The 27,831-nt window shown below is 39.6% G+C and overlaps 1 protein-coding gene across 1 annotated transcript in view; it reads right to left on the reverse strand.

Moving 5' to 3' along the window:
- TUT7 (terminal uridylyl transferase 7) overlaps positions 1-26,511 on the reverse strand; it is a 45,679-nt gene extending 19,168 nt beyond the window's left edge. The window contains exons 1-12 of the mRNA XM_042449761.1: positions 25,974-26,511; positions 23,653-23,831; positions 20,946-21,062; positions 18,644-18,821; positions 17,969-18,057; positions 16,806-16,857; positions 14,470-14,539; positions 13,149-13,275; positions 10,033-10,152; positions 6,988-7,119; positions 4,396-4,576; positions 1,044-2,176 (exon numbers count right to left, since the gene is read on the reverse strand). Coding sequence (XP_042305695.1) covers positions 1,044-2,176; positions 4,396-4,576; positions 6,988-7,119; positions 10,033-10,152; positions 13,149-13,275; positions 14,470-14,539; positions 16,806-16,857; positions 17,969-18,057; positions 18,644-18,821; positions 20,946-21,062; positions 23,653-23,831; positions 25,974-26,478 — 2,883 coding nt within the window. The 5' untranslated portion in view covers positions 26,479-26,511. The remainder of the gene's footprint in view (positions 1-1,043; positions 2,177-4,395; positions 4,577-6,987; positions 7,120-10,032; positions 10,153-13,148; positions 13,276-14,469; positions 14,540-16,805; positions 16,858-17,968; positions 18,058-18,643; positions 18,822-20,945; positions 21,063-23,652; positions 23,832-25,973) is intronic.
- Positions 26,512-27,831: the final 1,320 nt, after the last annotated feature.

Raw genomic sequence — 27,831 nt, forward strand, 5'->3', positions numbered from 1 at the left:
CTACAAGAGAATGAAAAATATATTTGCTATTCTTCTCTCAGCTCATTACTTTCTAGAAATCTCAAGAGATCCAGAAACAGCAGCAACCACAATCAAGTTTCAGGATACATGTGGATATGGAATTTGCTTATACAAGATGTAGAACGTTTCTTGTGCTACTGGGTGCCACTTTATTCTAATTATAATCTCACTTCTCCTTGAATGGTCAAAGAGTCATAACAATATTGACCCTAACTCACGGGGAGGTTTCACAATCAAGACTACATGTACTTTGATAGCATAAAATGAACTATTTTGTGACTGAATTGGAAGCACCCTCAGTCAGTTGGCCATCTTTACATTATAATGGGGGGCAGGGGGCAGGAGCAACACTATGCTTCATAGTAAATGGGTGGGGTACATGTAGAAAAGAGTGGGTTTCTGGTTCCAAGTGGAGTTATATTTTTTAAATGCTAGGCTAGTCAGTGACTGAAAGGATGGAGTAGAGAAGCTACAGTCACCGAGCCTAACCTTTTATTGTCATCCAGTACATGCAGGCAGCAAAGTTGTAATCTCAGGATGCTGTTAGTGCTGGCAAGCACCAGCTGAGAGTGATTTGCTCCTTGCCCTTTTTCCCATGCAGTCCATAGCGCTGCTTCAGATTTATAGCTTTTAATATTTCAAATTTAACTTTGTGCGTAAAGTGTGTAAATATGAGATCAGTCACTCTCCTGTTTCATTCAGAGATGTGGCAGAAGCTTATAACCCATCAGCCTGACCTTGTACAGCAAGTGGGAGTGGTGGAAATTACAAGGATTAACTGAAAGTGCTATGGTGGAAAACTGCTGGAACAGACATTCCATTAATCCATATTTACCAATGTGAAAGTTAAGGTTACAAGCGGGGTAAAACTCACACCTTCTAATGTGTTGTTGTTATTATTATTATTGTTATTATTATTATTAACCTTTATGTGGACTAGAATTTGACCTTCAGAGATAAGTATCATCTGCAATTAGAGCACTACAGTACACAAAACATTTTTGATGCTTAGAGATTATTACCTTGCCTTTTGTGAAAGCAGATTTATTAAATTCATAGAAGAATTCAGATTTGCTACATTGATCTATAGGTATGCTACTTTCTGAAAATACTTCTTTTTCAGCACTATCTTCTTTGTTCACATCTACCCTTGGAAGCTCATCTGCACTCTTCCTGAACTCTGTATTCTCATATTTAACAGATATAAACAGTTCTTCTTCAGACAGAGCCTCTTCCAGGCCAGATCCAGTGTATGTGTTGTCCAGTTCATCTTCGGTATTGACAGCATTTCCATGTCTCTGGTTTACAATACTGTTTTCTTCATCCTCCTCTTCATCCTCCTCCTCCTCCTCCTCTACTTCCTCCTCTGAGTTATCCACTTCAAATACTTGTTCCTGAGTTGGTGGTTCCAACTTGATTAGAGACTCATCAAGCTCATCAGTATCTTCTGTGCTCTCCTCATCATCAACCTTGCCATCTAGCATACCACTGCACTGTAAGCCAAAGTCATCAAGAGAACTAACTGTGTTTTGAAAACTTTCTAAATCAGAAATGCTGTCATTTTCAACATCATGTTCATTAGTTGGAACTGCAAGGTCTCCACTTTCAATGTCTTCATCCAAACCTTGATTAATACCTGCACGTTCTAGCAATTTTTTCAGAAATTCATGCTCATCTTCTTCCCCTTCATTTCCGCTCTCTGTCTCTTCACAGCTTGGTTTAAACTCCTCGTTGTCTCCAGAAATAAATTCTTCAATTATGCAGTCTGAGTCCTCATGAGAAATTTGTAAATGGCTTATACCTTCTGCCAACTGTTCTTCCACAAAGCTTTCAGCATCAAAGTTTTCAGAAGGTTCATACATTTGTTCCTGAGAAAAATATAAACTTGTCTTGGTAGCAGTTGTACAACTGCCCATTGCAGTTTTCTCTGCTTCATTATGTTCATTCTGTGTAACAGGAACATCATGTTTAAAAGCAGTCTCCTCGGGCTCTAGGAGTGCTGGGGATTCCAGAAGTGTCTTCTGGTTGTTTTTTGTACTCTGCTTATGAGGCATGGCAAAATACTTGTATGTTGCCCGTAGACAGTGAAGAATATACTCATATACCAGTTGACTATTAAGGGTTCTTGCCACATTTCTCTTCACAGAGTAAGGATCTGAAAAGAGTAAGTCAAACATCATCCAATTTATTGTATGCATTACTGAAAGTGTTACCATAGATTAAAATACTATCTTCTATTACATGCGAAAAATTCACATTACCAACCCAAGTTGCCAATAAAAGGTATGATTAAAATTACAGTTGAAGTCATACATGGACTATGAAAGCTGTAGAACAATGCACCAATGAGTGTAAAATGGGAAACACAAAACAGAAAAGGACTTTAGTTGCAAGTAAACTCTGTAAAATTGCTTACTTGCTATCTCCAAATGGAATTAAAAGGGTCAGTTCTCATGTCTGAAAATGTTAAGATTACATGCAGACTGTGAGACATCGTAGGTGCACAAAGCATGGAATGCAAAAGCAAAGCTTCAAAACACATGTTTTAACAAGCAAAACGTTTTAAAATGATCAGGATATGTCTACAGTGAAAGTTGTTTTCAAGAACCTGGATTTCACAAGACTTATCATGATCCCATTACTTATTTGTGGAAGTCATCTTACACTGCTCAAAACAATAATCTGAACTTGTGAGCATACTGTGGTCATCAGTGGAGACCCTACATTGCACTCTTCCATCCAATGAAACACAAGGGACAGGGAAAGTGGTTACAGGGTCTGGTGCCCCAACTGTGTGCTCTGGGAGGTCTGGCTCCCTCTTTCATTGGATGCTTTTTGGCAGAAGATCAAATCATACTTGTATAGGCCATGCATAGAAATTATCCTGCCCACAAGGATCTTTTGTGCAGCACCCAAAAATCCCCTTCATCCCCTTCAGGACCAGAAAAAGAATGAGATACATGTGAATAATTTTGCCCCCAGATGCTAAATTTTTCAATTGAAATGCTACTTGCCATATCAACAGGCTTTGTTTAAACCTCAAAAAGCATTTTTAAAAAACTAAGAGTACTTCTTGACACTTCCATTTTCATCCAAACAGGCATGACCCACAATAGACTCAGAAGGCAGTAAACGTGGTAAGTACGGCCAGAACTATAATACTGGGATTCATATTATGTAAATGTTTCTTTACTCCAACTGCCCTAGATATATAACTATTAACTTGTAGTTTTATATTTATTCTTTGAATTTTATGCTACCCACTTGACTGGTAAATCATCCAGCAAGGTAGGGGAAACAGGACGTAAACATATATCTATAGTATTTTTAAAAACAATTTGTCTGTTGCATTGATGGAGCTATTTCACATTAAATTTCTTTAACAGGTCTTTTGAGTGAGGAACTGCAGAGAGAAAGCCACCTAAACCATACGGGCAGCATATGAAGACAATAATTATAGAAATCAGCCGAGAGTGGGCCTCAGCCTAGCAACTGTGTGCCCTCCCTTGACATCAGGTGTTTTCAATGTTATTGTATTGACCCCTACAGAGAATTCTATGGTCAAACAGCTGTAGGCTAAAACACTGTGGCAAAGAGAGGCTATCATATCAATCCATCAGTAAAGCAAAACAAGTGAGAGAAGGGAAGAAGAAAGGCGACAGAATAGCCCACAAGTTTTCTATTGAATGGGGAAAAGGTCAGCATATGTCTGAGGTGTATCCACACTGCATAATTAAAGCAGCTTGACACCACTTTAGCTGCCATTACTCTGGGATCCTGGGATTTGTAGTTTGGTGAGGAATTCAGCTTGGTCTGTCAGAGAGCTCTAGTGCCCCATCAAATTACAAACCCCAGGATTCTACAGGATGGGATGCAGTGGCTCAAGTGCTTAAGATGCTGGCTTTGACAACTGCAAGATCGGCAGGTTGGTAGTTTGAGGCCTGGGTGCCGCATGATGGGGTGAGCTCCCATCACTAGTCTCTGCTTCTGCCAACCTAGCAGTTTGAAAGCATGCAAATGCCAGTAGTTAAATAGGTACCACCCCGGTGGGAAGGTAAACAGCATTCTGTGCAGTCATGCTGGCTACATGATTACAGATTAGTCTCTGACAACACTAGCTCTTTGGCTTAGTAACAGAGATAAGCAGTACCCCCAACGGTCAGACACAACTTGACAACTTTGTCAGTGGGGAATACTTTTACCTTTTTATGACAGTTAAGGTGGTGTCAAATTGCTTTAATTCTCCAGTGTGGAAACACACCGTCAAACAAAGCTTGTGCCATCCTAACTTACTTGTAGAGGCCCAAACTGATAAAACTTCCCTAACAGATTACATAAATTAGACCTTTGTTCAAGTGAACTAATTTAAAGTACCTTCCACAGCAATCCGCTTTTTAGGCCAATCCTTTGATTCCCGAGACACTTTTTCTTTGAGGCGTATGCTGATTACTAAATCAGCCAAATTAAATTCCAAGGCATAGAAACGAAGCAGTTCAACCCAGAGTTGTCCAACTGGGACTGAACATTGGTGATCTGAATCAAATACTAAGGGAACCTACCAATGAAAGCAAAGGGTAAATTGTTACATTTCCCTAGAAGCTACATTCCAAATTAGAAAAAAATACATTAACATGACAGTTTTAACAAGGTTTTAAATGTACTGTACCAGCTGAAGTCAGAGAGTAACTTGACCTCAGTGCAGTATTGTTACACACAGAAGCTAAAAGTTTTATAACTAATGGCATAATTTTATGTATGTCACTTCAAGTTAAAGTTTAATTACTTATAACAAAAGCTCATCACAATCTTACATCAAAGAGGTTATACAAATAGCAAGTGACAAAGTTAAAATATAATGTAGAATTTCCAAATCCCTTTCAAATACTACTAAGCTTGCCAGTAACAATTAAAATATACAAACAGACTTTTGGGAGAGTCTTACAGTAACATAGACAGGCTTTCACTAGTGCCATTAAGAAATTTACAACTCTTCTAGAATCCTTATTAAAAAGCAAAAATTTGATTTTTTGGGGGGGCAAGCAGACCAATTATTTTTAATACACAGCAAGCCAATAATGTATTTTCCGCTGATTCCCTGGAGATTATCCCAAGGGGGATGAGACAGAGACAGGAGCACTCACCCATCCTTATCCCGTCCATGACCCGAGAAAAAGTGATTGCACAAATCACTTTCACACTGCAGCCAGATGAAAAGCACTTTCAGCCATGGTATTAACGGGTCCTTCTGTTAATACAAAAGAGTGCAAATGATGTCTGAAAGCGCTTTTCAGCCAGCTGTAGTGTGAAAGTGATTTGCGTGATCACTCTCACTCTTGTCGGGTCAAGCACGGGTCATGTGTGAAAGTCCTTCCCATGATGGGGTGGGAAGGATGGGACAGGGACAGGATGATGCTGTCCCATCCGTCATGTGATCATCTTCCCTGTTATAAAGGACAACTAAACAAATAATGAGGAAGGTCATCCACTTCATTCAAATCACAACAACAATATTGTTTTGTTTTATTTTTATGCTGCCTTTCTTCCAGAGTGGAATTCTATCAAGGCGGCTCATAGAAGGAAATCAATTAAAATCTATCAATGGAATTTTAAAAACAATTAAAATTGTCACTATCACAACAATACAATTTTTAAACATGCAAGTTAAGTAACAACAGAGTTTATGATACACAATATAAAAACAATAAAACCCACAAAACCTTGACCCTACCCTCCCTCCCAAACTATAAAAATTAACATAAAACATGATTAAAATATATAACAATACAACACTACAAATAGTAGCATAATTGTTAAGGGAGTTTAGCTAATCTGCTGTCCAAAATTGTGGAGAGCATTAGCTGGAACCTAGCTAATGTTAGCTCCCATCTTAAACAAAACTTCAGTTTTAAATAGGTAGTCCCTTGGGCCTGAAAGAGGTTTAAGTAAATTATACCATGGGGAGATGTTAACTATGGTAGATAAGAGAAGCAAAGTCTTGTTGGAACAACATGTCACTAACACATAACTTGAACTGTTCTTTACTGGTAAATTCTCTTTCTGAGAAAAGAAATCTCTGAAAACCCAAATTTTATGAACAAGATATTTGACTATGAGCCAATTGTCACAGAAAACCTAATTTTGCTATGCAACTTTTTGCCATTCAGTCTGCAGCAATTTGAAAGTCCCATATTTCAGATCCATACAACATTTTCAGCTGAAGCTTCTATTTTATTAAATGCAAAATTGAAGACACCTGCTTTCATCCTGCAGTATACCAACACTTAAGATTTGTACTTGTGAGCTGCTCTGCCTTAAGCTTCCTAGCCCTGGCATGTAGCAGCCATGAGCCAGAAATAGCAATCACGTGAGGGCACCTGTTCTAGCTTATTTTGCCTTAAACACCAGTTCTGCTTTGTAGTTCTGCCTCTCTAGTTCTGACTTTGGCCTTGTCTAATTGATTAGCGTATCACTCAGAAATGAGTCCTAGGGAATGCAAGGGGACTTACTTCCAGAGAAAAGCTAAATCCAGTGGCAGTCCCACTGAAATCATTGGAGTTTATGTGATTCTAACTAACAAGTCCTTTTCCAATGAGTTTAACTAACTGGGACAAGTATGAACACAAAATATTAAGTTACAGGAATTGACTCAAACATTTATCTTAAAATTGGATTACACATGTACCCAGTTGTTGCTGATCAGGTACAATTAATTATTTCCTTTTGCTTGGACAGGGACTCTGATTCTTCAGTTCTCCTGTGCATGTCCACAGAACTGACTGCATACTGCAGGATGTATCAAGCTTCACTAAAGTCAATGACAGTGTCAATCTTTTTCCTCCCTAGCTAATGGGAGTCTATAATACTCTAAAGTATGTACATCAGAAATTACATTTTACAAGCAAAGCAGTCATTTTTATATAAAAGTATATTTTAAATATTACCTCACTCCAAATTAACATATCATACCTTGCCCCTCTTAGAAGATTCCTTTGAAGAACTGGGATCATCAATAGCAGGACTGTGTTCCCACACCACAATGTCATTCTCAACCTCTTTTAGATTAAAGTTCACTAATTTGTTCAATGAAAATCCACCAATCTATAGCAATAGAGATAAAGTAATAATTTAAGACAGAAAAATTAGTGTTAAAGAAAACATGATCTTAGATTTCCATTTCACTCCTCTTAGAAAATCTAAGTGTGGCTTTTGTCAGTTCCCTCTCCTCCCTCTCTGAAAATTTGCTTCAGAGGACTCAGGTACTCCTCCCAAACAGTGTGGAAGGTGGTGCTTGGGGCAACCTGTGGCCTCTGCCATCAGAACCTCTTTTGTGAATATAAAGAGCCCTATCATTCACAAAAGGAAAAGTATAAATCCAACTCACTGTCTAACAGCTGTCTAACAGCATTTCCACTGCTTCCTCCACTCCAAATGATATTACAAGCAATATATGCTACTTGTTGGAACAGAACAGGTTTGTTGGATTAGACTAGGAGAGTGTTTCCACATTCTTTAACACAACTGAATACTAGACCTTATATATTTATATTGTTACATTTCCCTAGAAAAAGCCTGACCAAGAGAGATGTCATGAAGCTATTCCAGAGGAGCTAGATTTCCTGGAAGATTTCCTGGATTCAATTTATTTGGAGCTGCAGCTTTGGCCAACCCGAAGGCAACTCTGACTCCTGTGGAACATCTCACACAGCATAGGAGAAGGGAAAAAATATTTCATCATGTCTTACCATCTTGGGGAGAGAGAGGCAGGCTAGCTCCAACTGCCTGCCTGAAGAAGTAAAGCCCTCCCTTCAGCCACCATCTTTGGGGGAGAGAGGCAGGCTAGCTCCAACTGCCTGCCTGAAAGAAGTAAAGCCTTCCCTTCAGCCACCATCTTGGGGGAGAGAGGCAGGCTAGCTCCAACTGCCTGCCTGAAGAAGAAAAGCCCTCCCTTCAGCCACCATCTTGGGGAAGAGAGGCAGGCTAGCTCCAACTGCCAGCCTGAAAGACTAAGAGCCCTCCTTCTGACCACCATCTTGGGGGGAGAGAGGCCTGTTATGTTTTATTTTGACTTTGTATTGTACTTCCTGTTGTACACCGCTTTGATCTAATTTGGAAAAGCGGTATATAAATAAACATTATTATTATTATTATTATTACAGTGGTACCCCGGGTTAAGAATGTAATCCGTTCCGCGGCGCCATTCGTAACCCGAAATCTTTCGCTAGCCGAAAAAACCATAGGCGCTAGCGCTAAAAGCCGCGATTTCGTGTGAAAAAGCGCCGAAAAGCACCAAAAATTTTTTCGTAAGACGCAAAAAAAAAAAAACCGTAACCCGAAACAGTTTTTTCCTATGGGATTTTTTCATATCCCGGAAATTTCGTAACGCGGTGATTTCGTATCCCGGGGTACCACTGTATTATTATTATTATTATTATTATTATTATTATGGTGTGTTCTCTAAAAAAAAACCCTACTGTTCACAAACAGCAAAATTGGGTAAAGTCAACAAAGTTAAAGAGCATCAGTGTCACTGTTTACCTTCTTTCATTGTGACACTTAAGATGTTTCTACCTTCCATGTAAATGACCATTTAACCAATAAGTCATAAAAGGATCTTTCATCTTAGCTTGTGACTTCTAAATTCTCTCAAGAACCTTTGGTAAAGAACTTTGAATAACCTTTTTTCAAAGTCCACAAGGTCTTTATTCTAGGAATAGCAAATGTTGGAGGGCCCAGGGGGCATTTTTTTTTATCCCAGGACCAGGACCCATTGTGGGCTGCACCAGCCCCATGAAGGCACAATAATGATGAAAAATCAGAAGTGACCAAAAGTTCACTTCCAGTTTCATTTAGATGGGATAGGCAAATGTCCAAGGCAAACCTCCTTTACTGCCTTGATTCCATGGTCCCTCTGGAAAATAAACAACTGAAGAATATGCAGCTTGGAGCCAACAAGGTCTTTCTTTCATCACATCACAACCATCTCTTCTTTCTTTCTTTCTTTCTTTCTTTCTTTCTTTCCTTCCTTCCTTCCTTCCTTCCTTCCTTCCTTCTTTCTTCTTCTTCCTCACTGCCTATGCCTCTACCATCAGGGTAACTATGGCCCTGTACAGATGGGCCATTAAGCATGTTCTGGCAATGTATTAGGGTTGCCTTGGAGCATGGCTTATATACGCCCCGCAACCCTAGTACGTCGCCAGGACATCAAAATGGCTGCGCCCTGTCTACATGGGTGCCACCATTTTGACGTAACAGCCACGTCGCATCCAAATGGCACGGCATGGCCGTTATGTCCTGGCGCTGCTGCAGGGCGCCTGTGGCGCCCTTTCAGCAGCACTAGAAGGAGCTCCAAAACGGAGCTCTTTTTGTGCTGCGTATCGCTGGCGCACCCTTTACATGGCTGCGCCAGCGATACAAAAGAGAAAGGGGCCACTCAATGCATTTCTGTCTCCCCACTGCTGTCGGGGTGTCCTTGGGGCATGAAGCCCCAAGGACACCCCTTTCCAGGCCGCGGGGAAGGGCGGTTTTGTTGCTTCCTGGAGGCCTGGAAAAGAGGTGGATCAGGGCCTCTGGGGCTGCCACTGTGGCAGCTCAGGCCCCGATCCATCGGGGAAAGGGGTGGGTGCAGGCCGCCCCAAAGGGGCGGTCTGTATCCCGCCTATGTCTGCAGAGCCTATAGGACTCTATAAATAGTTTTCAAGGACTGCTTTAAAGAATCCTTTGCTGACTCAGATACCATTCCAAACTATGCTCTGTCACACTGGAAAGTAATTTTTCAAAGCTAGATACACAAGGAAGGAGAGGGGAGGTAAGAGGCAACACTGAAACCTATGTCTATTTTCTGATTCTGTGAGCCATACTTGCAATGTCTAAATGCATTTCTTGTTAAGATTGATTGTTTCCTTCTTTTCACCTGATGATTAAAAATACCATACCTTGGATGTATCCAAGAGAAAAAGAATTCAAAACATCTTTTAAATCCTTAAAAAGATTCTATGCCATATATGCACATACCCATGATCCTAAATAAACTGGCAGGAATGGCTCTTTCCTCTGTTGCAGAAAGAAAATAACCATTAGAGCAAACACATAAGGCGGTAAGCCGCCTTCTTCAGGACGATCTGCACAACATAGCTACAACGAGAGAGAAGGGGGGGGGGAGGGGGAGAAGGAAAGATCTATTAAAACATTCTTTTGCAGCTATTTTAAACTGACCATAAAGAACACCATTTCACAGTACTACTGAGGAATAATAACCTGATTCTACAACTGTTGCTTGAGTTGTAATGACTCGGAAGAGAGCATTCCCACACAAGTAAAGCAGGATTGTATACTAAGTAATGAAGAAGCGTGCTATTTGTCTATTGTGTTGATACATCACTATGTCAGTGTTTTGCTGACAGCAGTATCAATCCCTTTGATCAGATCACAACTATTAAAATCTCAATTATAAAACATTGTTTTTACTAATATTGGTGACAAAATAAAACTTAAGACGCTAATAACATCAAATCAAAAACAAGACAAGTTTGCTACATTGAGCATTAGGAGAATACAAAAGAAATTAAACAGTCATATATGTGTGTGTGTGTGTGTGTGTGTGTATATATATATATATATATATATATATATGTGGTAAGGTGATGTTTCTTTTAATTTTCAGTAAGTTAATAAAAAGCAATATAGTCCAATGCCCTTTAGAAGAAATCATGAAAATTATTACCTTTGAAACAGTGGAAGAAAAAAATTAAACCTGGCCAAAGACTACAGTCCAGTCAAAGCAGCTAGTATTTAAATCTCGTTAATTTCAACATGTTTATTTTTTAATTTAATGTCATACATTTCATTTAACATTCATTCTTTCTCTACAAATAGACCTCAAAGTGGCTTAGCAGTCAAGAGCCTGTATGAATAAAAATGTATTTATCTGCCAGGAAAAGAACAACAATGATGGAACAAACCTAGGGCCCTTCACCTTAGAGCTCCAGAGCTTAGCAACAATTATTGAGAAGGCTCTCTCACATGTTTCTGTCAATGTGTCTCTGAGAGTAGTGATGAAAGGGAAGGGGCTCTTAAAATCTGACCAAGCTCATATGGGAGAATACAGTCTGGCAACTTGTCCAGATTTTCTAGAGCTTTACAAAATTCATAACCGGCACTCTAAATTGTGCCTGGAAACCGAGTTAGCAGTCAATGAAGCTATTGTAATGAGGAAGACACATATTCTCTGCAGCCATGCCAGGTCAACCGCCTGGCCACAGCATTCTGAACCAGCTGAAGTTTCTGAATATTTCTGAAAGATAAACCCATGTAGAACACATTACAGTAGTTCCAATGTATAATCAAGGCATGTGCCAATCCAATAGATCCAACAAATACATGAAAAGAAGCAGTTGGGGTGCTAGCTTTAACTCTGCAAGTGTATTTGGATATCCTGGTTCAGCACTGAATTCAGAAATACAGTCCCTCTGTATTCACAGCTTTGGAACTCCCAGTTTTGATCATTCGCGAGGTCAATGCCTCCACATGCACACACACTCCCTCTCCTCCCCATCCCCTCCCTGCCGCTCTGTTCCTAGCCCAGCTGAACCAGCTACAGGGTGACTGTGAGAGGAAAGAGAGGCAACCTCTTTCTTTCTTTTTCTTTCTCTCAAGGTTTTTCAGGGCCTGGGGGAAGAGAGGATTCCCTGCCACCTTGGAAGGGCTCCTAAGGCTTTCCAGGGCAGCAGGATCTGGAGGAAGAGAGGACTCCCTTCCCCAAGCCTCTGCCACCTTGGAAAGGCTTGGGGAAGCTTCTCCCAGGGCTTTCCAGGGCAGCAGCAGCCAGAGGAAGGGACAGCGAGTCTCCCATCTTCCTTCTGATGCTTCAAAGAGCTGAGGCAAGCTCTCTGAAGCATTGGAAAGGAGGTAGGGGAATCTCATGTGTGCTTCTATCTCCCTTCTTTGATACCTCAGAGGGCTTGCCTGTGGCGAGGAGGCGTGAGAGCAGCACACACAAGTCCCCCAGCTTCCTTATGATGTCTCAGAGAGCTCATGTAAGCTCTCTGAGGCATCGGAGGAGGGAATAGAGGCAAGCACAAGTACTCCTCTCTAGCACCTTCCTGTCGCTCTGAAACTGGGGAAAGGGGCTATTGATGAAATTTTCGAATTTGTGAGGGTCCTTTGCCCCTAACCCAGTGAATACGGAGAGATGACTGTATGTCCACCCTGCAAACCTCAGACTCCGAGAGGAAACAGATTCCTATTCCCTCATCTGCCTTTCAAATGACCATGAGCACTCACTCATCTTGCCTACAATGAGCTTCAGGTTTTCAGTTTTTTAACCCTTTCCATTTAAATAGAAAGGATAGAAAATATTGGGAGTCATAACAAACAAACAGCTTCATTTATATACCGCTTCATACTGAACTAGCAGTGTCTAAGCGGTTTACAACTGTAAGCTAATTGCCCCCAACAATCTGGGTACTCATTTTAGCAACCTCGGAAGAATGCAAGCCTGAGCCCTTTTGCTGGTATTGAACTCACAACCTTATGGGTTGCATAAGCATTCTGTTGGCCCTGAAATCCCAAACTCTCAACAAATTTTCCCAGCAGTTTCAAATACAGAAGTCAGGAGGGATGCTGGTCACACCAATCCTGGGAAACTGTGAAAAGCCACTATGAGGTTATCTAGCATAGTGAGTGGTTCTCTAGGACTTGTTTCTGCACAGACTCACCCTCCTCCACAGGCCTGACTACATGGAAACTTTAGAGCCTGCTCCTGCCCTGACTTACCCTCTCACAGTTGATCCTGGCACAATGTAAAGATTGGGGAGTTAGGAATGCCTCACCACTATCCTGACCTCATAGAGGTGGCAGAAGGTATCACAATAAGGCACACAAGGTGGGTCTTAACTCACCATAGATTTTGTTCACATTATTTGTAATTTTTTAAAAAATATATCAATTTTAAATGGCTAAGCCAAGGTCAAAGCTATATCCACTGGACCTTCACTATCTTCAAAATCAAAGCAATTTTATCCATAAAGCATATGCAATCTGGTCATAACCCAAGCTTACACACTGGTTCAATATTCAGTTACATATATAAATACGGATACCTAATGCTTTGCTACTAGGATCAGATTTACCTTAGCCCAGTGTCTGAACGCAGTAACTAGGGACACAAGATGAGGTTCCAATTTCCCTAGTGTAGCCAAGTGGTTTGTCGTTAGACAAGCATTTTCATTTCCCGCGCTTACTCTGCAAACAAGGCCACTAAAAGATAAAGACATAAATTAAAACTTTTCTTCCTCCAACAAATAAAGCAAACTAAGGATGGAAATTTTAATGACTGGAAATGAATGACTACTGCTAAAAACAGCAATTCTGTGTTTCCTCCTCCTCTTTGCAAAGTCTATCGGCCTAGATTAAGAAGCCGAGTGTCTAGTCCATCTGCCTTGGTCCAAGGAAGAGAACTGCTGGACCTGATCCCTTTCCCCACTACCATTCCTTTCTCTTTTTGTGTCACGTCTTTTTAGATTGTAAGCCTGTGTAATTAAAAATAATAATTGTAAGCCACTCTGACAGCCTTATGAGCTGAAGGGTGGGGTATAAATACCATAAATAAATAAAAAATAAATATGTCCTTTCATTTTATTTAGAATGCAGGGAGAATGAGCATATTAATATATGCAGCTACTCTTTTCAGTAACAGCAGTGGGATGATTTCTTCTGCTCAATGCATTATAAAAACTTAAAATTTGAGATGGCTATCCTGACTTTTGTTGGGCTGAGATCCCTGTTTGCTGGGTGACTTTTTTGGCTCAAACTGGATAACACAGTTGGATTAACAAACATTAGTATACATGTTCCTGAGACCGCTGTTCCATAGAAGCAATGCCCTTATCTAACACTGTTTTATGGTGGTTTTACTACTTTATCTAAACTTAAAGCTATGACAGATGTATACACTTATTATGATGGCATATGACTGATAACATAATTTCTTACTCCTAGCATCAGTAAGAATTAAATACTACCACAATTACTATTAGATTTCTAACAGATCGTCAGGTACTGGTCTCTTTCCTTAGAGGTCTTCAAACAGAGGCTGGATGGCCATCTGTTGGGGATGCTTTGATTGTGATTTCCTGCATGGCCCTTGCGGTCTCTTCCAACTCTAGGATTCTATGACTCTATGATGGCTGCATTTTTCTCCAGTATCAGAGACACCTTGCCTCTGTATAACAGATTCTCAGAGACATGAACAAAAGAATGCTGTTGCCCTCATGTCCAGCTTGAGGGCTTCCTGGGAGCATTTGGTTAGCCAATGTCTAAACTGGACGGTTACTGAGAATCATTCTTCTCTCTCTCTTTTTAGTTACTTAGTACAGATACTAACATAGGTGTGGGCATCTGTAATTCACATGGCTATACATTGTAAGAACACAATAATTTGCTGACTGAGACCTTAGTTTTTCTTTGCACACCACCACAGGCACTCTAGAATGGAAATCTGCATCAACATCAATAAAAGAGTCTAAGGGAGGAAAGAGAACGCCACATTAATCATGGTTATGAATAAATGTCAAACACAACATGTCTCACACAGAGAAAATTAAAAGAATCCCCTTTACTTCTTCGCTTATGTTTTAAACAAAGGTTTAAAGGGCTGTAGTTTTCATGTAACTATAGAACTGCTACTGTATTTGAACCTACAAGTTGAATCTCCATTATCCAAAATGCTTGGGCCTGAAACATTTGGGATTTTGGATTTTTTTGGATTTTGGAATATTTGCATATACATAATGACATATCTTGGAGATAAGACCCAAATCTAAACTTGAAATTTGTATGCATCTGAAGGCAATTTTACACACAATATTTTTAATAATTTTGTGCATGAAACAAAATCATCAGAAAGCAAAAGCATCATTATCTCAGCCATCCATGAACTTCAGATGGTCACTTTAAACCATTATTAGATTCTGAAAATTCAAAACTAAAAGAAATGTTCTTGTGGTGAAAAAAGCAATAACAACAAAAATGCCATCATGCTCAACTGCAGAAACCCATGTGCCTTATCTATCACATCTATAACACTGACAAATGCCTTAAAATGATTCTTGTTCAGTCACAATAATTAGATCTACTTTTGCAAATACCATTTTAAAGGCTGAAGCAAGCAGGTAAATATTAGTAGATTTTGTGACAAATCCAGGGCATTAAATCTAGATCATATTATACCACACAATGGAACATTAACTAAACTTATGTTTTTTAAGCTTCCATAAATATAACTTTGGTATAGTATGTACCATTAATTCCCAGTCTTAAAAGGAGACAGTCATCCAGGTTTTTTTTAAGGCATGTTTATTAATATCTTCATTCAGAAATGAGGCTAGGCCACATAGCACCAAGATGTATGACAAGTAAAATATTTGGAATAATTTTTGTTTCAGTTTCTATATCTGCATTTGGTGCTTGAATTAGTGGCACACAGGCTGAATGACGTGACTGATTACAATTTCTGTAAAACACACCTTTGTGTTGGCAATTAAAACAGAGGAAGAATCATTTCAGAAAATGATACCTTGCCCTGCCCTACAATCAAGCAACCACATGATTTCCTGATTTTTTCATTGCTTTATTGTGCTTATTTTAATTTTTGGTATTTTTAGGTGTTCTGCCGTTTTCAAGACTCGTAAACAAATGAATATAATGGGTTATTGTGGCTTTATCTATTTTAATCCATGCTTATGGACATTATAGCAATTTTAATCAGTATTTGTGATACTGACTGTGGAACCAGGAGAACATGCAGAATAAAAATCTGCATCTGTTAAATCTCACATGCCTTCTTGCTACAATAGGGAGTAATCTAAAAAGCTGGCTATAGATACCAGCAATCATTATGTATTTTTATCTTTTTTATTGTAACCTGCCTTGATCTGCAGGGAGAGGCGGGACAATAATAATAATAATAATAATAATTATTATTATTATTATTATTATTATTATTATTATTATTATTATTCAAAGTTGATATAGGCCATCTTGCTATTGAGAAATCAGATGTATTCTGGTTGCCTGTCTTCCCTCATACTTGACCATTGCAGCCTTTCCTTCAGATCTGAACATCTACATGGAAGAAGAAGTATTTAACATTTGAGAGGGCTGCAGTTTTAAATGGCCAATTACTAGGTGCATACTGCAGAGGTGCTGCAATTCCCAATGCTAACAGATCCAAAATAAAACTGAATAAGTATTTTCCCAATACGGAGGTTCCTCAGTTCATAAAAATTATGACAAAGAAGCTCCTTTTTCCACCAACCCAGCACCTCCCCTTCTTTTCATTGTCTGTTTATCTGGACATATTTTGCAGCATCAGTATTGAGAGGATGGTTAAGGGCGGCTGAAGAAATGCAGACTTTCACTGTTCTGTTGCAACAGTGTGGTGACAGTAAACAATGCAATACAGTTTTGAGCTGGGGAAAGAATGGGAATTGGTTCTAGCTGATCCTAATGCAGCCATGTGTGCAACAGCAAGATAAACACAGCTGTCTCCAGAAGCCCTTACTGAGTATGTGAACAGCAAAACACAGAGAAAAGGGGAGAGCAGATACGCCTGCCTCACCAGGACTTTAAAGAAGCATTTATCTGTAAGTTTGACCAAATGGAAATGATATAAACGAAGAAGCTGGTGAAAGAAAAGATCATCTCTGTTTTTCTGCAGTGTTATTTCACTCTTAATCTTGTGTGAGTGAAAATGTGGCTAACCACAGATATGAATAAATATGCCTTACCACAGTTCTTCAGGCTCTCTTGTACGATTAAGAGAACATCTGGTTGAGACATCTATGAAAAAGAGCAGAACAAAAGCTATAGAATTTTTAAAGATCTTAGTGAATTAAGTATTTCAAATTCTACAGAAGTATAAAACTTCATGGCATTTCACTTGCTTATTCAACCTTATGTACTAGAAAGGGTTGTTCTATTCCCTCATGTTTTAGAACAGGATTCACGCAGAACTGACTGGCAATGTAGGCATTCTGCAGCACAGACATGCAGACAATTGTAAAACATTTCCCTAAACATCAGTTACTTGCCACAGAGTTCTTGTTTTTTCCTATTCTTTTAACAAACAAATAAAAATAAAATGTCCAAACAACTGATTCCTTTGCTTACTGTGGTACTTTTGGTAAATCCCAGCCAACATAATGTATTGGGACAAAAATGTCCCATGCCATTTTTGGTGACCCATTTTAGTTATAGCAGACCTTACGTACTCTTATTGTCAAATAAACCGACCTCTTTTAGGAGGACAGTGAAATTCTCAATGGCGTCAGGAAATTTAAAAATGTATATCTTATTCAATGATAATATTGACTGTTACTTTTGGTATACAGTCGAACTTTGACTTTTGCAGGGGTTAGGGTTTCACTCAGCTGAAAGTGAAAAATCCGCAAATAAGGCATGGAAGGGGCAAAGGCAGTGTGTGTACACGTCCACCCCCCCCCCGCTCCCTTCCAATGCCTCAGAGAGCTCACGCAAGCTCTCTGAAGTATTAGAAGGGAGGTGGGGGACTTGCACGCGTGCTTATCTCACTCATCCTCTGATGCCTGGGACAGCTTGCCTAACATTTTAGATAAGGTATATTTTAAAGAAGGCTTTTTAAATATAGGTTTTGATGTAAGATAATTTTCTTCTAATAGCCATATTAGAAGGAAAAATCTAATTAAAATGTTACTTAACACCAACTATAACTTAAGAGGATTTTTATGCACATTTTTGTTATGTAAGCAGGGTATACTCTATTTTTTTGCTTTTGCAAATCCCTCATATGGATAACTTTTCTAAAGCTGCTGTCATGATGGCCATTGTGGCTGATACAAATGATATAAAGTATATAAGCTGAGAAAAAAAATCTATTTATTCAATATTTCTTAAAGAAAAAGGCCATACTTACACTGGCGGGAAACTGAATATCAAGATTTACATCTGAGTTTTTGAAACCAAATCTGCTACAGGAAGAGCCATATAGTCTTAGAGAACAATCTACAGTATAGTAAAACAAAATGGAAAAATTTAATTCAAATTGTACAATGCGCGGGGCGGGGAAAATCCTGAGTTCTCTGTACTACTAATCTAGTTCAGCATTAGGAATTAGAAGAGGCTCTAGTCCCAAGCTCCTTTAGTGGCTAGTCTATGTTCCATAAATATTATGAAGGACATGAACAGTGAATCATGGGCCTGTTACAGACAGTCAAAATAAAGCTGCTTCGAGACACAGTGGAGGTATGGTGTTTCAATGATGCACATGTCCTAAGAGTCCAGAAGTCGCACCAAAGCCACGTTCCAGCCCTAAGGACTGGAGCGTGGCTTTGGTGCGACTTCTGGATTCTTAGGACGCATGCATAATTGAAACACCATACCTCCACTGTGACTCGAAGCAGCTTTATTTTGGCTGTCTGTAACAAGCCATGATTTAGTAACTCCACTTATTCTCAGCTGTTATACTGGCTTCTTTTTGCTACTTCAAGGCCATACTTTGTTAACAGACAGATGATGAAAATACTAACTGAAACTAGTTAAATACTACTTAAATAAAATTCTGAAGAAAGCCTCCACAACTAATCATTACCTGGTAATTTCTTATGCAATACATTTTCCATGGTAGTTTTAATTCCAAGCCTTTGTTCCAAATCTTCATTATTTAACCCAAACTCTTGCACTACTTTCTCAATGGCAATCCCAATAGCTTCAATTTGTAAAGGTGCTGGTGGAGGTAGCGCTGTCAGAAGCTGTTGTTCTTGTTTTTCCTTTGGAAATAAACAGACAAAGAAAGCTAAGTATATTTTCTCAGAGTTATTTTAACAATTTATGGAAAGACACCCTGGAACACAAATTTTTTAAAATTGTAAAATGCTCTTATATCCCTTCATATTGTACAGGTTGGAAAAACCCAAGAAATTGTTTTTCAGAGAACAATGCAAAATGTATGTCCTCTTACTAGCAAAAAACAAAGTGGGCAGCTGTCAGAGGTTTAATGTTTTAAATGCTGCCCACCATACCTGAGAGGGATGCACCCCCCCCCCTCAAAAAGGCCACTTGTATGCTCTAAGGAAAGGCTTGGCAAAATATGGCCTGTGGGCCACATGCAGCCCACTAAGGCCATTTTTGTGGTGTCCAAGGGGGTCACATTTCCCCACCACCACAATTGTGTTTGCTCTGAAACTCCCACAAATGACTTCTGGAGTAGTCTGGAGAGCATTTCCACCATGCTTGGAGCTCTCTTGAGTCCTCCAAGAGTCAAAATAAAATTATGCAAAAAACAAACAAACAAACAAACAAAAAAAACTTTACCCTAAAATGTCCTCTAGGGGCCTAGGAAGGACTAAAAACATGCCTCCATGTCCCCTAAAGTGTATTTGTGGGGGACTCCCCCCCAGAAGCAGGTACAGTGGAGATGTGGCCCTCCAATGTGTCCTGAAGTGCAAATGCCACCCCCTAGTATTACACAGTTGCCCATCCCTTCTCTAAGGGATGTGAGAAGCAATTCTGCTGATTCTTTCCATCCATGCTTCTTTAAACCCAAAGGGGCCAAATGGAAGTCACTTCCTCTAGGGAAGAAAAACATAACAAATATCATATCTAATTCCCTAGAGATTTGAGAACTGTGATGGATCATTTGGAGGTCAAATTTTGGAAAAGCATTGGTATTGGGGGGTATGGCAAAGAGAGGGAGATATGGAAATGGCTTTATAAAACCATACTCAAGCCATATGAGCTAAAATATCACTAGTACACAAAAATTAATATTTAACCGCAGAACATCTTGCATCTGTACAAGAGAAAGTAACAATAAAATTACATATGATTTATGATTATTGCTTCTAATAATAATGTGACACCAATATATATATATATATGGCAAATTATTCAAGTCCCAATATTAGGCTCTTTACTTCATGAATAAAATATAAAGGTTACCATAGGGTGGAAACGAGCACAAGTAATAATCATCAAATCTGTAAGCCAAATATCTACAAGAAGTAGGACTTCAAAGAAAGTCAAAGCCATGAAAAAATGGGTACTGCCCCATTCAGAATGCATTTTGAAATCCCTACACTGACTTCCTGTCCACTTCTAAATCCAGCAGAAACTCATTGGATCTGCTTCTTTCTTCAAGGCCTTCCACAACCTTGTCCCTTTTTCTCTTTCTGCTGTCATACCTCAATATGCTCCTGCTTCTTTACTCCTTCAAAGCATAATCATTCACAGCTGTCTGAAGGTCTCCAGACACCCTAAATAACCATTCACCTTTGCTGCATTGTATTTTCTAGAAAAGAAATTAATGTTTAGCAAGGTAGAAGGCTGTGGGAAAAGAGGAAGACCACATTCCAGATGGAAGACTCAAAGGAGTAACTTCCCTGAGTCTGCAAAACCTGAGCAGCATGGTTGATGATGGAGTGACTCCAAGGTCTTACATTCATAGTATTGCTTTAAGTCAAAGTCAACTTGACAGCAGTTAACAATTTTCTGGAAGACAGTTGGCCTGTGAATTGATGTGTGTTTAATTCACTCCCTAGACTAGACTCCTACCCTATCTCTTTTATAGGGCATACCCTGATCTCAGGAACAAGACTGACAAATAATTTTAGCAGCAGAACTTTGGGTAATAATAAAAGGGCTTAGGTTAGACTGTGGAAGGTCAAGGAGAAGATGGCTACTCCACTTCTCAGGAAGCAACACAGAGTATCCTGGCTTGGAACACAGAAATGTGGAATGCAGAAGCCTTTATGTTCTGAGCCTTTATGCTCAGTTGTGGAAGCTACTGATCAGCTACTATGCTGTGGCATGGGATATTCTGAGTTTTCTTGATAAAATGCTAAACGTTAACCAGTAGGTTACAATGCTATAGGTATGATTTGCCATTTACTCACCTTTATGTTTTTCTTGTGTCTTTTTTCTTTTATATGCTTATGAGCAAATGCCACAGATTCAATCAAAGTATCACATAATTTGCAAGTATATTTGGCTGTTGGGTAGCATCGTGGTCGCTAAGGAGAAGGCAATATATTAAAATTACTGTTTTACAATATTTTTTTCCACTCTGACCCACTGACAGCCTATTTACTTAAGAAGTTATCTAGAATCATTTAAAACATTCTGAACCGATAGAGCAATTCTACAGGAAATAGAAAAAAAAGAGATAATTTAGCATCCTATTTTCAATTTAGAATCCTATTTTCAGTTGATTTATCTGAAGAAAACTTCCACAACCTGGTGTATTCTAGATGTGTTGGACCACAGCTTCCATTATAACCAGCCAGCAATGCCATGGGTGTGGTACGTGCTACAGTGCAACTCACTTGGAAGACATCAGGGGCAGGATGGGAGTGGGCTGATCTGTACACCCTCTTTCATAGCAAATTCAGTACTTTTTTGCCATCAGAAATGGAGTAAAGACAACAGCACTTAGAAACAAGAGGAAGAGATCAACATGCTCAAAGAAACCTTGAGAATTACCAAAACTATATTTAAAAACCATAAAGAATTAGACAATTCCTGCCTACCAAAAAAAAAGATAGATGTAGAAATCTGAACGTTAAAAAAAAATAAAGCCCATCCTTCCCCAAAAGAAAAAAACAAACAAACCCAGTGATGACTGAATATGTCGCTACTTGAGATATTTTTGAACCCCAATACCCACTATCCTGGTAAGGATGGCTTTGCTTACATGCCTTGCTGACATCCTGTTTGGGTTACTGTAATGCACTCTATGTGTGGCTGCCTATGAAAAGAGCTCAGAAACTTCAGCTGGCCCCAAAAGCTGTAGCCAGGTAATTAGCTAGGGCTACAATTTCCAACACAATTCAAAGTGCTGGCTTTGACCTATATAGCCCTATATGACTTGGATCCAGGTTATTTGAAGGACCATACCTCCCTATATGAGTTCATTAGAGCACTAAGATCATCCCTAGAGGCTCTTCTCTCTATCCCACCACCTTCTCAGGCTCATCTGGTGGGAAAACGGAGGTGTATTCTCAGTGACTGCTCCCAGGCTCTAGAGGTCCCTCCCTAGTGAGGCCAGAATAGCAGAAAATAAATAAATAAATAAATAAATAAATAAATAATACTGCTGATGAATAGCAAAGATAACTTCCATTGCAAACAGGAGGGCTGCACTTGTTTATCATGATCTTCAAACTCAGCAGGCACTCTAGATTGTCTCTGGCGGGTTACAGACCGCCATAAAGTACGTATTCAGTACGTACTAGGGTTAGGAAGGGGCGGTGCTTCTGAGTCCGTACAAAATGGCAGTGGCCGTTCCACACGGCCGCCGCCATGATGGCGTGACGAACGCGCTGCCTCCAAACGAGGCGGCGCGGACGTGACGCCATCGCTCTGCGCAAGGGCGCTTAATGCGCACTTTGCGCGGAGCAGGAAGGAGCTCCGTTCGGAGCTCCTTCCTGGTTTGCGTCGCTTCAGATGGCTGCACCCAGCAACGCAAGGGAGAAAGGGGCCAAGCGGCCCCTTTCTCCTCCTCCCCGCCGCCGCAGGGTGTCCTTGGGGCTTGAAGCCCCAAGGACACCCCTTTCCAGGCTGCAGGGAAGCGGCCTTTTGCCGCTTCCCCACAGCCTGCAAAGCGGCAGATCGGGGCCTCGGAGGCTGCCAATCTGGCAGCTGAGGCCGCAATACATCGGGGAAAGGCGCGCCTACAGGCCAACCCAAAGGGGCGGTCTGTAACGCGCCTCTATGGTTTATTCTAGGATTATTTCTCTGGCTGCACTGGTGCTATCTCACTGTCCTGAGTTGCTGCCTCAGTACATTAACTGAGTGTTCTGTTACACAACATATAAAACAGTCTTGGCTCAGCAGTCTTTTGCTTTATCAATTCTTTTCATCAGACAGCATTCCTCAATCTGAAACCCTTTATTATACCTAGAAAGCGCCAGATTAGGAAAGGATAACATAGGTGAATGAGAGATGGGGTATTTATTTATTTCCAGGAGTAGTAAAGGAAGGATTCAATTAAGCTACACACATCAACGTCCACAAGAATAATAGCAACTAAGATCCAAAACACACTGCAGAAATAATCCAGTTTGAGACCACTTTAACTGTCCTGGCTCAGTGCCAGGGAATCCTGGGAACTGTAGTTTATTGTGGCACCAGAGCGCTCTACAGAGAAGGCTAAATGTCTCACAAACACTACAGTTCCCAGAATTGCCTAGCATTGAGCAGGACAGTTAAAGGGGTCACAAACTGAATTATTGCCACAGTGTTCAGTTAAGTGATTTGCTCATTAGATTTTCTATTTGTCAGCCATTTGATTTATGTTGAAAGCTTCAGATTTTAACTTGACACAACTGCTTTGTCAGTTGCACTCCATCAACTTTCAGCAAAGCCAACTATCTGAAAGTATTATCCAGAACTATTAATGCTGTTCATAACAAGTACTATCTTATTCAGAATAACTTTCAAATATTATGAAATTATATTTGATATTTTAAGACTAAAACATTCTGCTATGTTTTTCCAAATGCTTTTCTGTTGTTTTTCTCCCTTACTAGGATACTGCTAGCAGATATTTTTAGTCTCAAGGTACATATTCAACAACAAAAAATACATTGCACAAATAACTACCTTCCTCAGCCTGTAAATGTAGTCTCGTTTAAGTCGTTCTTCAGCCTGCTGCAGTCCTAGTAATTCTTTTGCTGTCAACAGAGACTCATCTATAACTGGACCGTCTATTTCATCATCTTGATCATTCTCTTTTTTTCTTGTCCTTCGTGATCTCCTTGACCTCCTATGCTTCTTCATTTCTTTTAAACAGATATTAGAAAAGAGTACAGTTCATAAATTACCAATTATGAACTCATTGCATTTCCACAGTTTAACAAAACAAAATTCAGAGAAACTGAGTGATGAAGTACTCTACAGACATTTATAGATAGCCAAATGTTGCGGTGGAGTTGAAGGTTGTGGTGATAAAATTCTGGAGTCACAGAATTCCTCCCCAAACAGGGAATGTAACACACCCAACCCCCAAACCCCTCCCCTCTAAATATAAATAAATGTGCTGTACAGTCCTGTGCACATTTATGCAGCAGTCTCACTGTACTTAATGGAACTTACAGGACTTACTTAAATGCAAGAGGCCTGTAAGGTTAAAGTAGTATCTGTTAGCTTTTATTTTCCTAAACACACTTATTTGGAACCTTTCAAATATTGGTGCATTACCATTGTGGAAGAAAATGATAGCAACCCATTAGCATTAAGATAACTGGCAAGCCAACAGAAGCAACCAAGCGATCAAAGTACTTAATTATGGTCATGGGTTTTGGTTTGTTTTAATATGATGAAATAGCCTTTTTTCATTTTAACACCCCCACTAAACATCTATATTGTGTTCTTTTTAATGCTGCTCATTTGAATTACAGTGCGCCCTTGCCTTACACGGAGATCCATTCCCTCCACATAAGGCAAATAGCGTGTATGCTCAAGCTCCATTGAAAATAATGGGGCTCGTGCATGACGCACACCCCATTCAACTTCCGTTGCGCAGCTTTCAGCATAAGCTGAAAGCTGTGTAAAAGGCATCTGCGTCTGATGCAGGCACACTGTACTTTAACAAATTCTAATCATTACCTTTAAGCTTGTATATCTTAACTGTGTGTCTATCTTCTATGGACCAGCCTAGTTTAGTTTGAAAAAGCTCGTCACTATGGCCACCAGATGATTTACAGGCTACAGCAACTAGGAATGAATGGTCTGCAATCTGACTCAGTGGAAGAACTTGACATAATGATGAAATTACAGGTCTTTGAAGTATTTCAGATACATTGGTCCACTGTATCCATGGCTTGCTTATCCATGGATTCAACATCCAAAGTTTTATAGATATTGACATATATTCCAAAGAGCTAACCTCCATGGATTTTGGTGTCTATAGGTGTTCCTAGAACCAAGCCTCAGCAAATACCAAGGGCCCACTGTACTTAGATCACTATTTACCAAAATACGCCCCCTACTGAAATGACTGGCAGCTGTAAAAAAAGCATTACCATAATGCTCCTGCATATTTCTAGTTCTGTAGGGCATGTACAGCAGAACTTCCTAAGAGACGTTTCCGACACAGTTCTGATACTGGCACCTCTACTTTTGTATACAGTGCTGTGTAAGGACGAGGACTTTCAAATCTGTGATTCTTAAACACCGAGTTTGTTATTTATAAATCAGAATCTTTTTCCAGACCAGGCTGGGAACCTTCATAAAGAAATGGGGGGAGTGGCTCATAAGGGATATTCATTTAACCAATGCAAAGAAGCACTACTTCTGTCTGAAAACCAGAGGGAGGACTGGGGTACTATCAACCAATCTAAATCTTCTCCAATGGGAACCGTCTAACTAAAAAGATTGCATGTACAGCGCTGTGTAAATTTACAGCGCTTCATAAATAAAGGTTAATAATAATAATAACAATATTTTTAAGAATAATGCATATTGTAATACTGAGTGAAATGTGCAATCCTAATATCTCCCAAAATTAAAGGACCCCTGAGAACAACCTTAAGGCTATGGTAGGCATGGGCAACTCCAGCAGAGGCCAATTTCCAGATCAAAACCTGACCACGCCTCCTGATTTTCAGTTGAAAATCAGCTTGAAATCAGACATCTACTTTGAGTTTATGTATTAGGGTTTTCAGTCAATTTTGAATGTTTGGAAGAGTTTAAATGCCACCTTTGCTACAGCCAATGTTTCCAAGCACTAGGAGATTCACCCATATATATATTTAAAATAGGGCTCTATAGGTTCGGGGGCTGTAAAAATGGGGATGGACCTCATGTAATTGTCAGGCCATACTCTTCCTACAGTGGACATGATAACCTAAAAGACAAGCAAGCTGCTGAACATGACAGAACATGGTCTAAAGACAACTGGTAAAAACTAAAGATCCTTTTACCTGAATTTCCTTTCCTATCTGACATATCTTCACTTGTTAGGTCTACCAGCAGCTGCCGTCTTCCATTTCTGTTTCCTAGGTTCTCACATTCATGAGAAGAATCCTTCCGTGGCCTGATAATCACAGGAATCCGGGCTGTAGATCTGTACTCTCTCCAACTGTCTGAATTAGTGTGATGGTTGTCGGATACCCATTTCTTAATTTGGTCTTTTGAGGTATCGGTTATTCTTACCCCTTGATTGTAAACAATGTTTTTAGAAGAAATTGGATTACTCAAAGCACCATGTGCTCCCTTTCTAGGACTTGTTCCACAATGACCCGGGGCACCCTTCTTCTTCTCAAGTCCTATGTCCATCTTGTTGGTGTACCCATTTCCATAATCATCCATTAACTGGTAATCATGACGTACAGCACACTTCTGGAAATCCTCTTCATTTAAAATTCCTCGCTCTTTATTACGTCTGGCAAAGCATGGTTTTGCAGCATCTCCCATCATATTAGCCATTCCCTCCTTCCCTGTGGAATTAGGAGAAGAAGGATATTTTAACAATATGATTGGAAAGGTGCCAGTCATGGAGAGGATGATGATGATGATGATGATGATGATGATAATAATAATAATAATAATAATAATAATAAATTTTATTTATATTTCCAGCCTCTCCCTGCGGCTAATGCTGAGTATGAGCATATGAGATTTAGAATCAAATTGCCACTAAGGAAACTTACTGATGCTTCAGGCAAGGTACTAACTGCACTTACAAAAAACAAAAAAGCTTTACCTCTTCTAGGCAGCGTAACACAACAATGGGTTAGTGACAGAAGGATATTACCAAAATAGAATTAAGATTGTCTCAAATATTCTGACTATCCAATGTAATTTATGTAGTAGAAACAGGAATGGAAGAGATGCTCAAAGAAAACTACCTGTAGAGAGTCTTTCAAGGGTGTAAATATACACAACTACCACTCCACAATCTTTATCATTCCAATAATTATGTAAAACATAGGCAACACCCAATGAAAACACTGAGGTCTAAAGACTAATACACTAAATAGGGTGCTGGTCACATGGAGGCAACACTTTGTATTTAAAATTACTGGTCTTACTTCTTAGACTTGACTCTCATATTAACACAGACATTTTCAACAATAAAATCCTTTGTCATAGTCAACAAATCATTAGGCAATACAGTCAACCCTTCTTATACACATATGTTTGAGCATCCACGGGTTTTGTTATCCATGGGGGATCTTGGAACCAAACCCCAGCATATAACAAGGGTCCACTGTACATTAATTACATATTAAAACAATACAATAAAAAACTTTTGTATTAAACGTGCTTACTATCATACAGCTTATACTGTAATACAAAATATCATTTACTCAATTTTAGTTGGCATAAGGTAACATAATGATAAAAACAAATTTAAATATTTAATTGACAAATTCTTGAAAGAATAAATGATTTCCAATGTCTCCCTTTATTATTATCACAAACCACTAACATGCCATAATTCACACATAATAGAAATATGTTAATGAAAAGCTATAAAAACAGCACTATAAGATAGGTAGCATTTTAGCCATTAGACATATCCATTTGTTATGTGTGCTAGTCAAAATCTTTCTGGTTTTAGCAGCAGAAAAGACAAACTTTGCAACTGCTTCTGTTACGCTTTTATCAGGATCACTGAGCAAGTATACCAAGCACCAGTTCTGAGATCTTCTTTGGAATTTAGGTCTTCAACAGACTGGCATTAAACGCTGGCCTTGGGGCAGAGTGGGAGCATGGCATCTGCACAACACATGCCCCGACACCAGCATCATGCCATGTGCCTGACCACACGGTGGG

The sequence above is a fragment of the Sceloporus undulatus genome, chromosome 2 (assembly GCF_019175285.1).
Source record: "Sceloporus undulatus isolate JIND9_A2432 ecotype Alabama chromosome 2, SceUnd_v1.1, whole genome shotgun sequence".
In the NCBI taxonomy this organism is placed as follows: Eukaryota; Metazoa; Chordata; class Lepidosauria; order Squamata; family Phrynosomatidae; genus Sceloporus; species Sceloporus undulatus.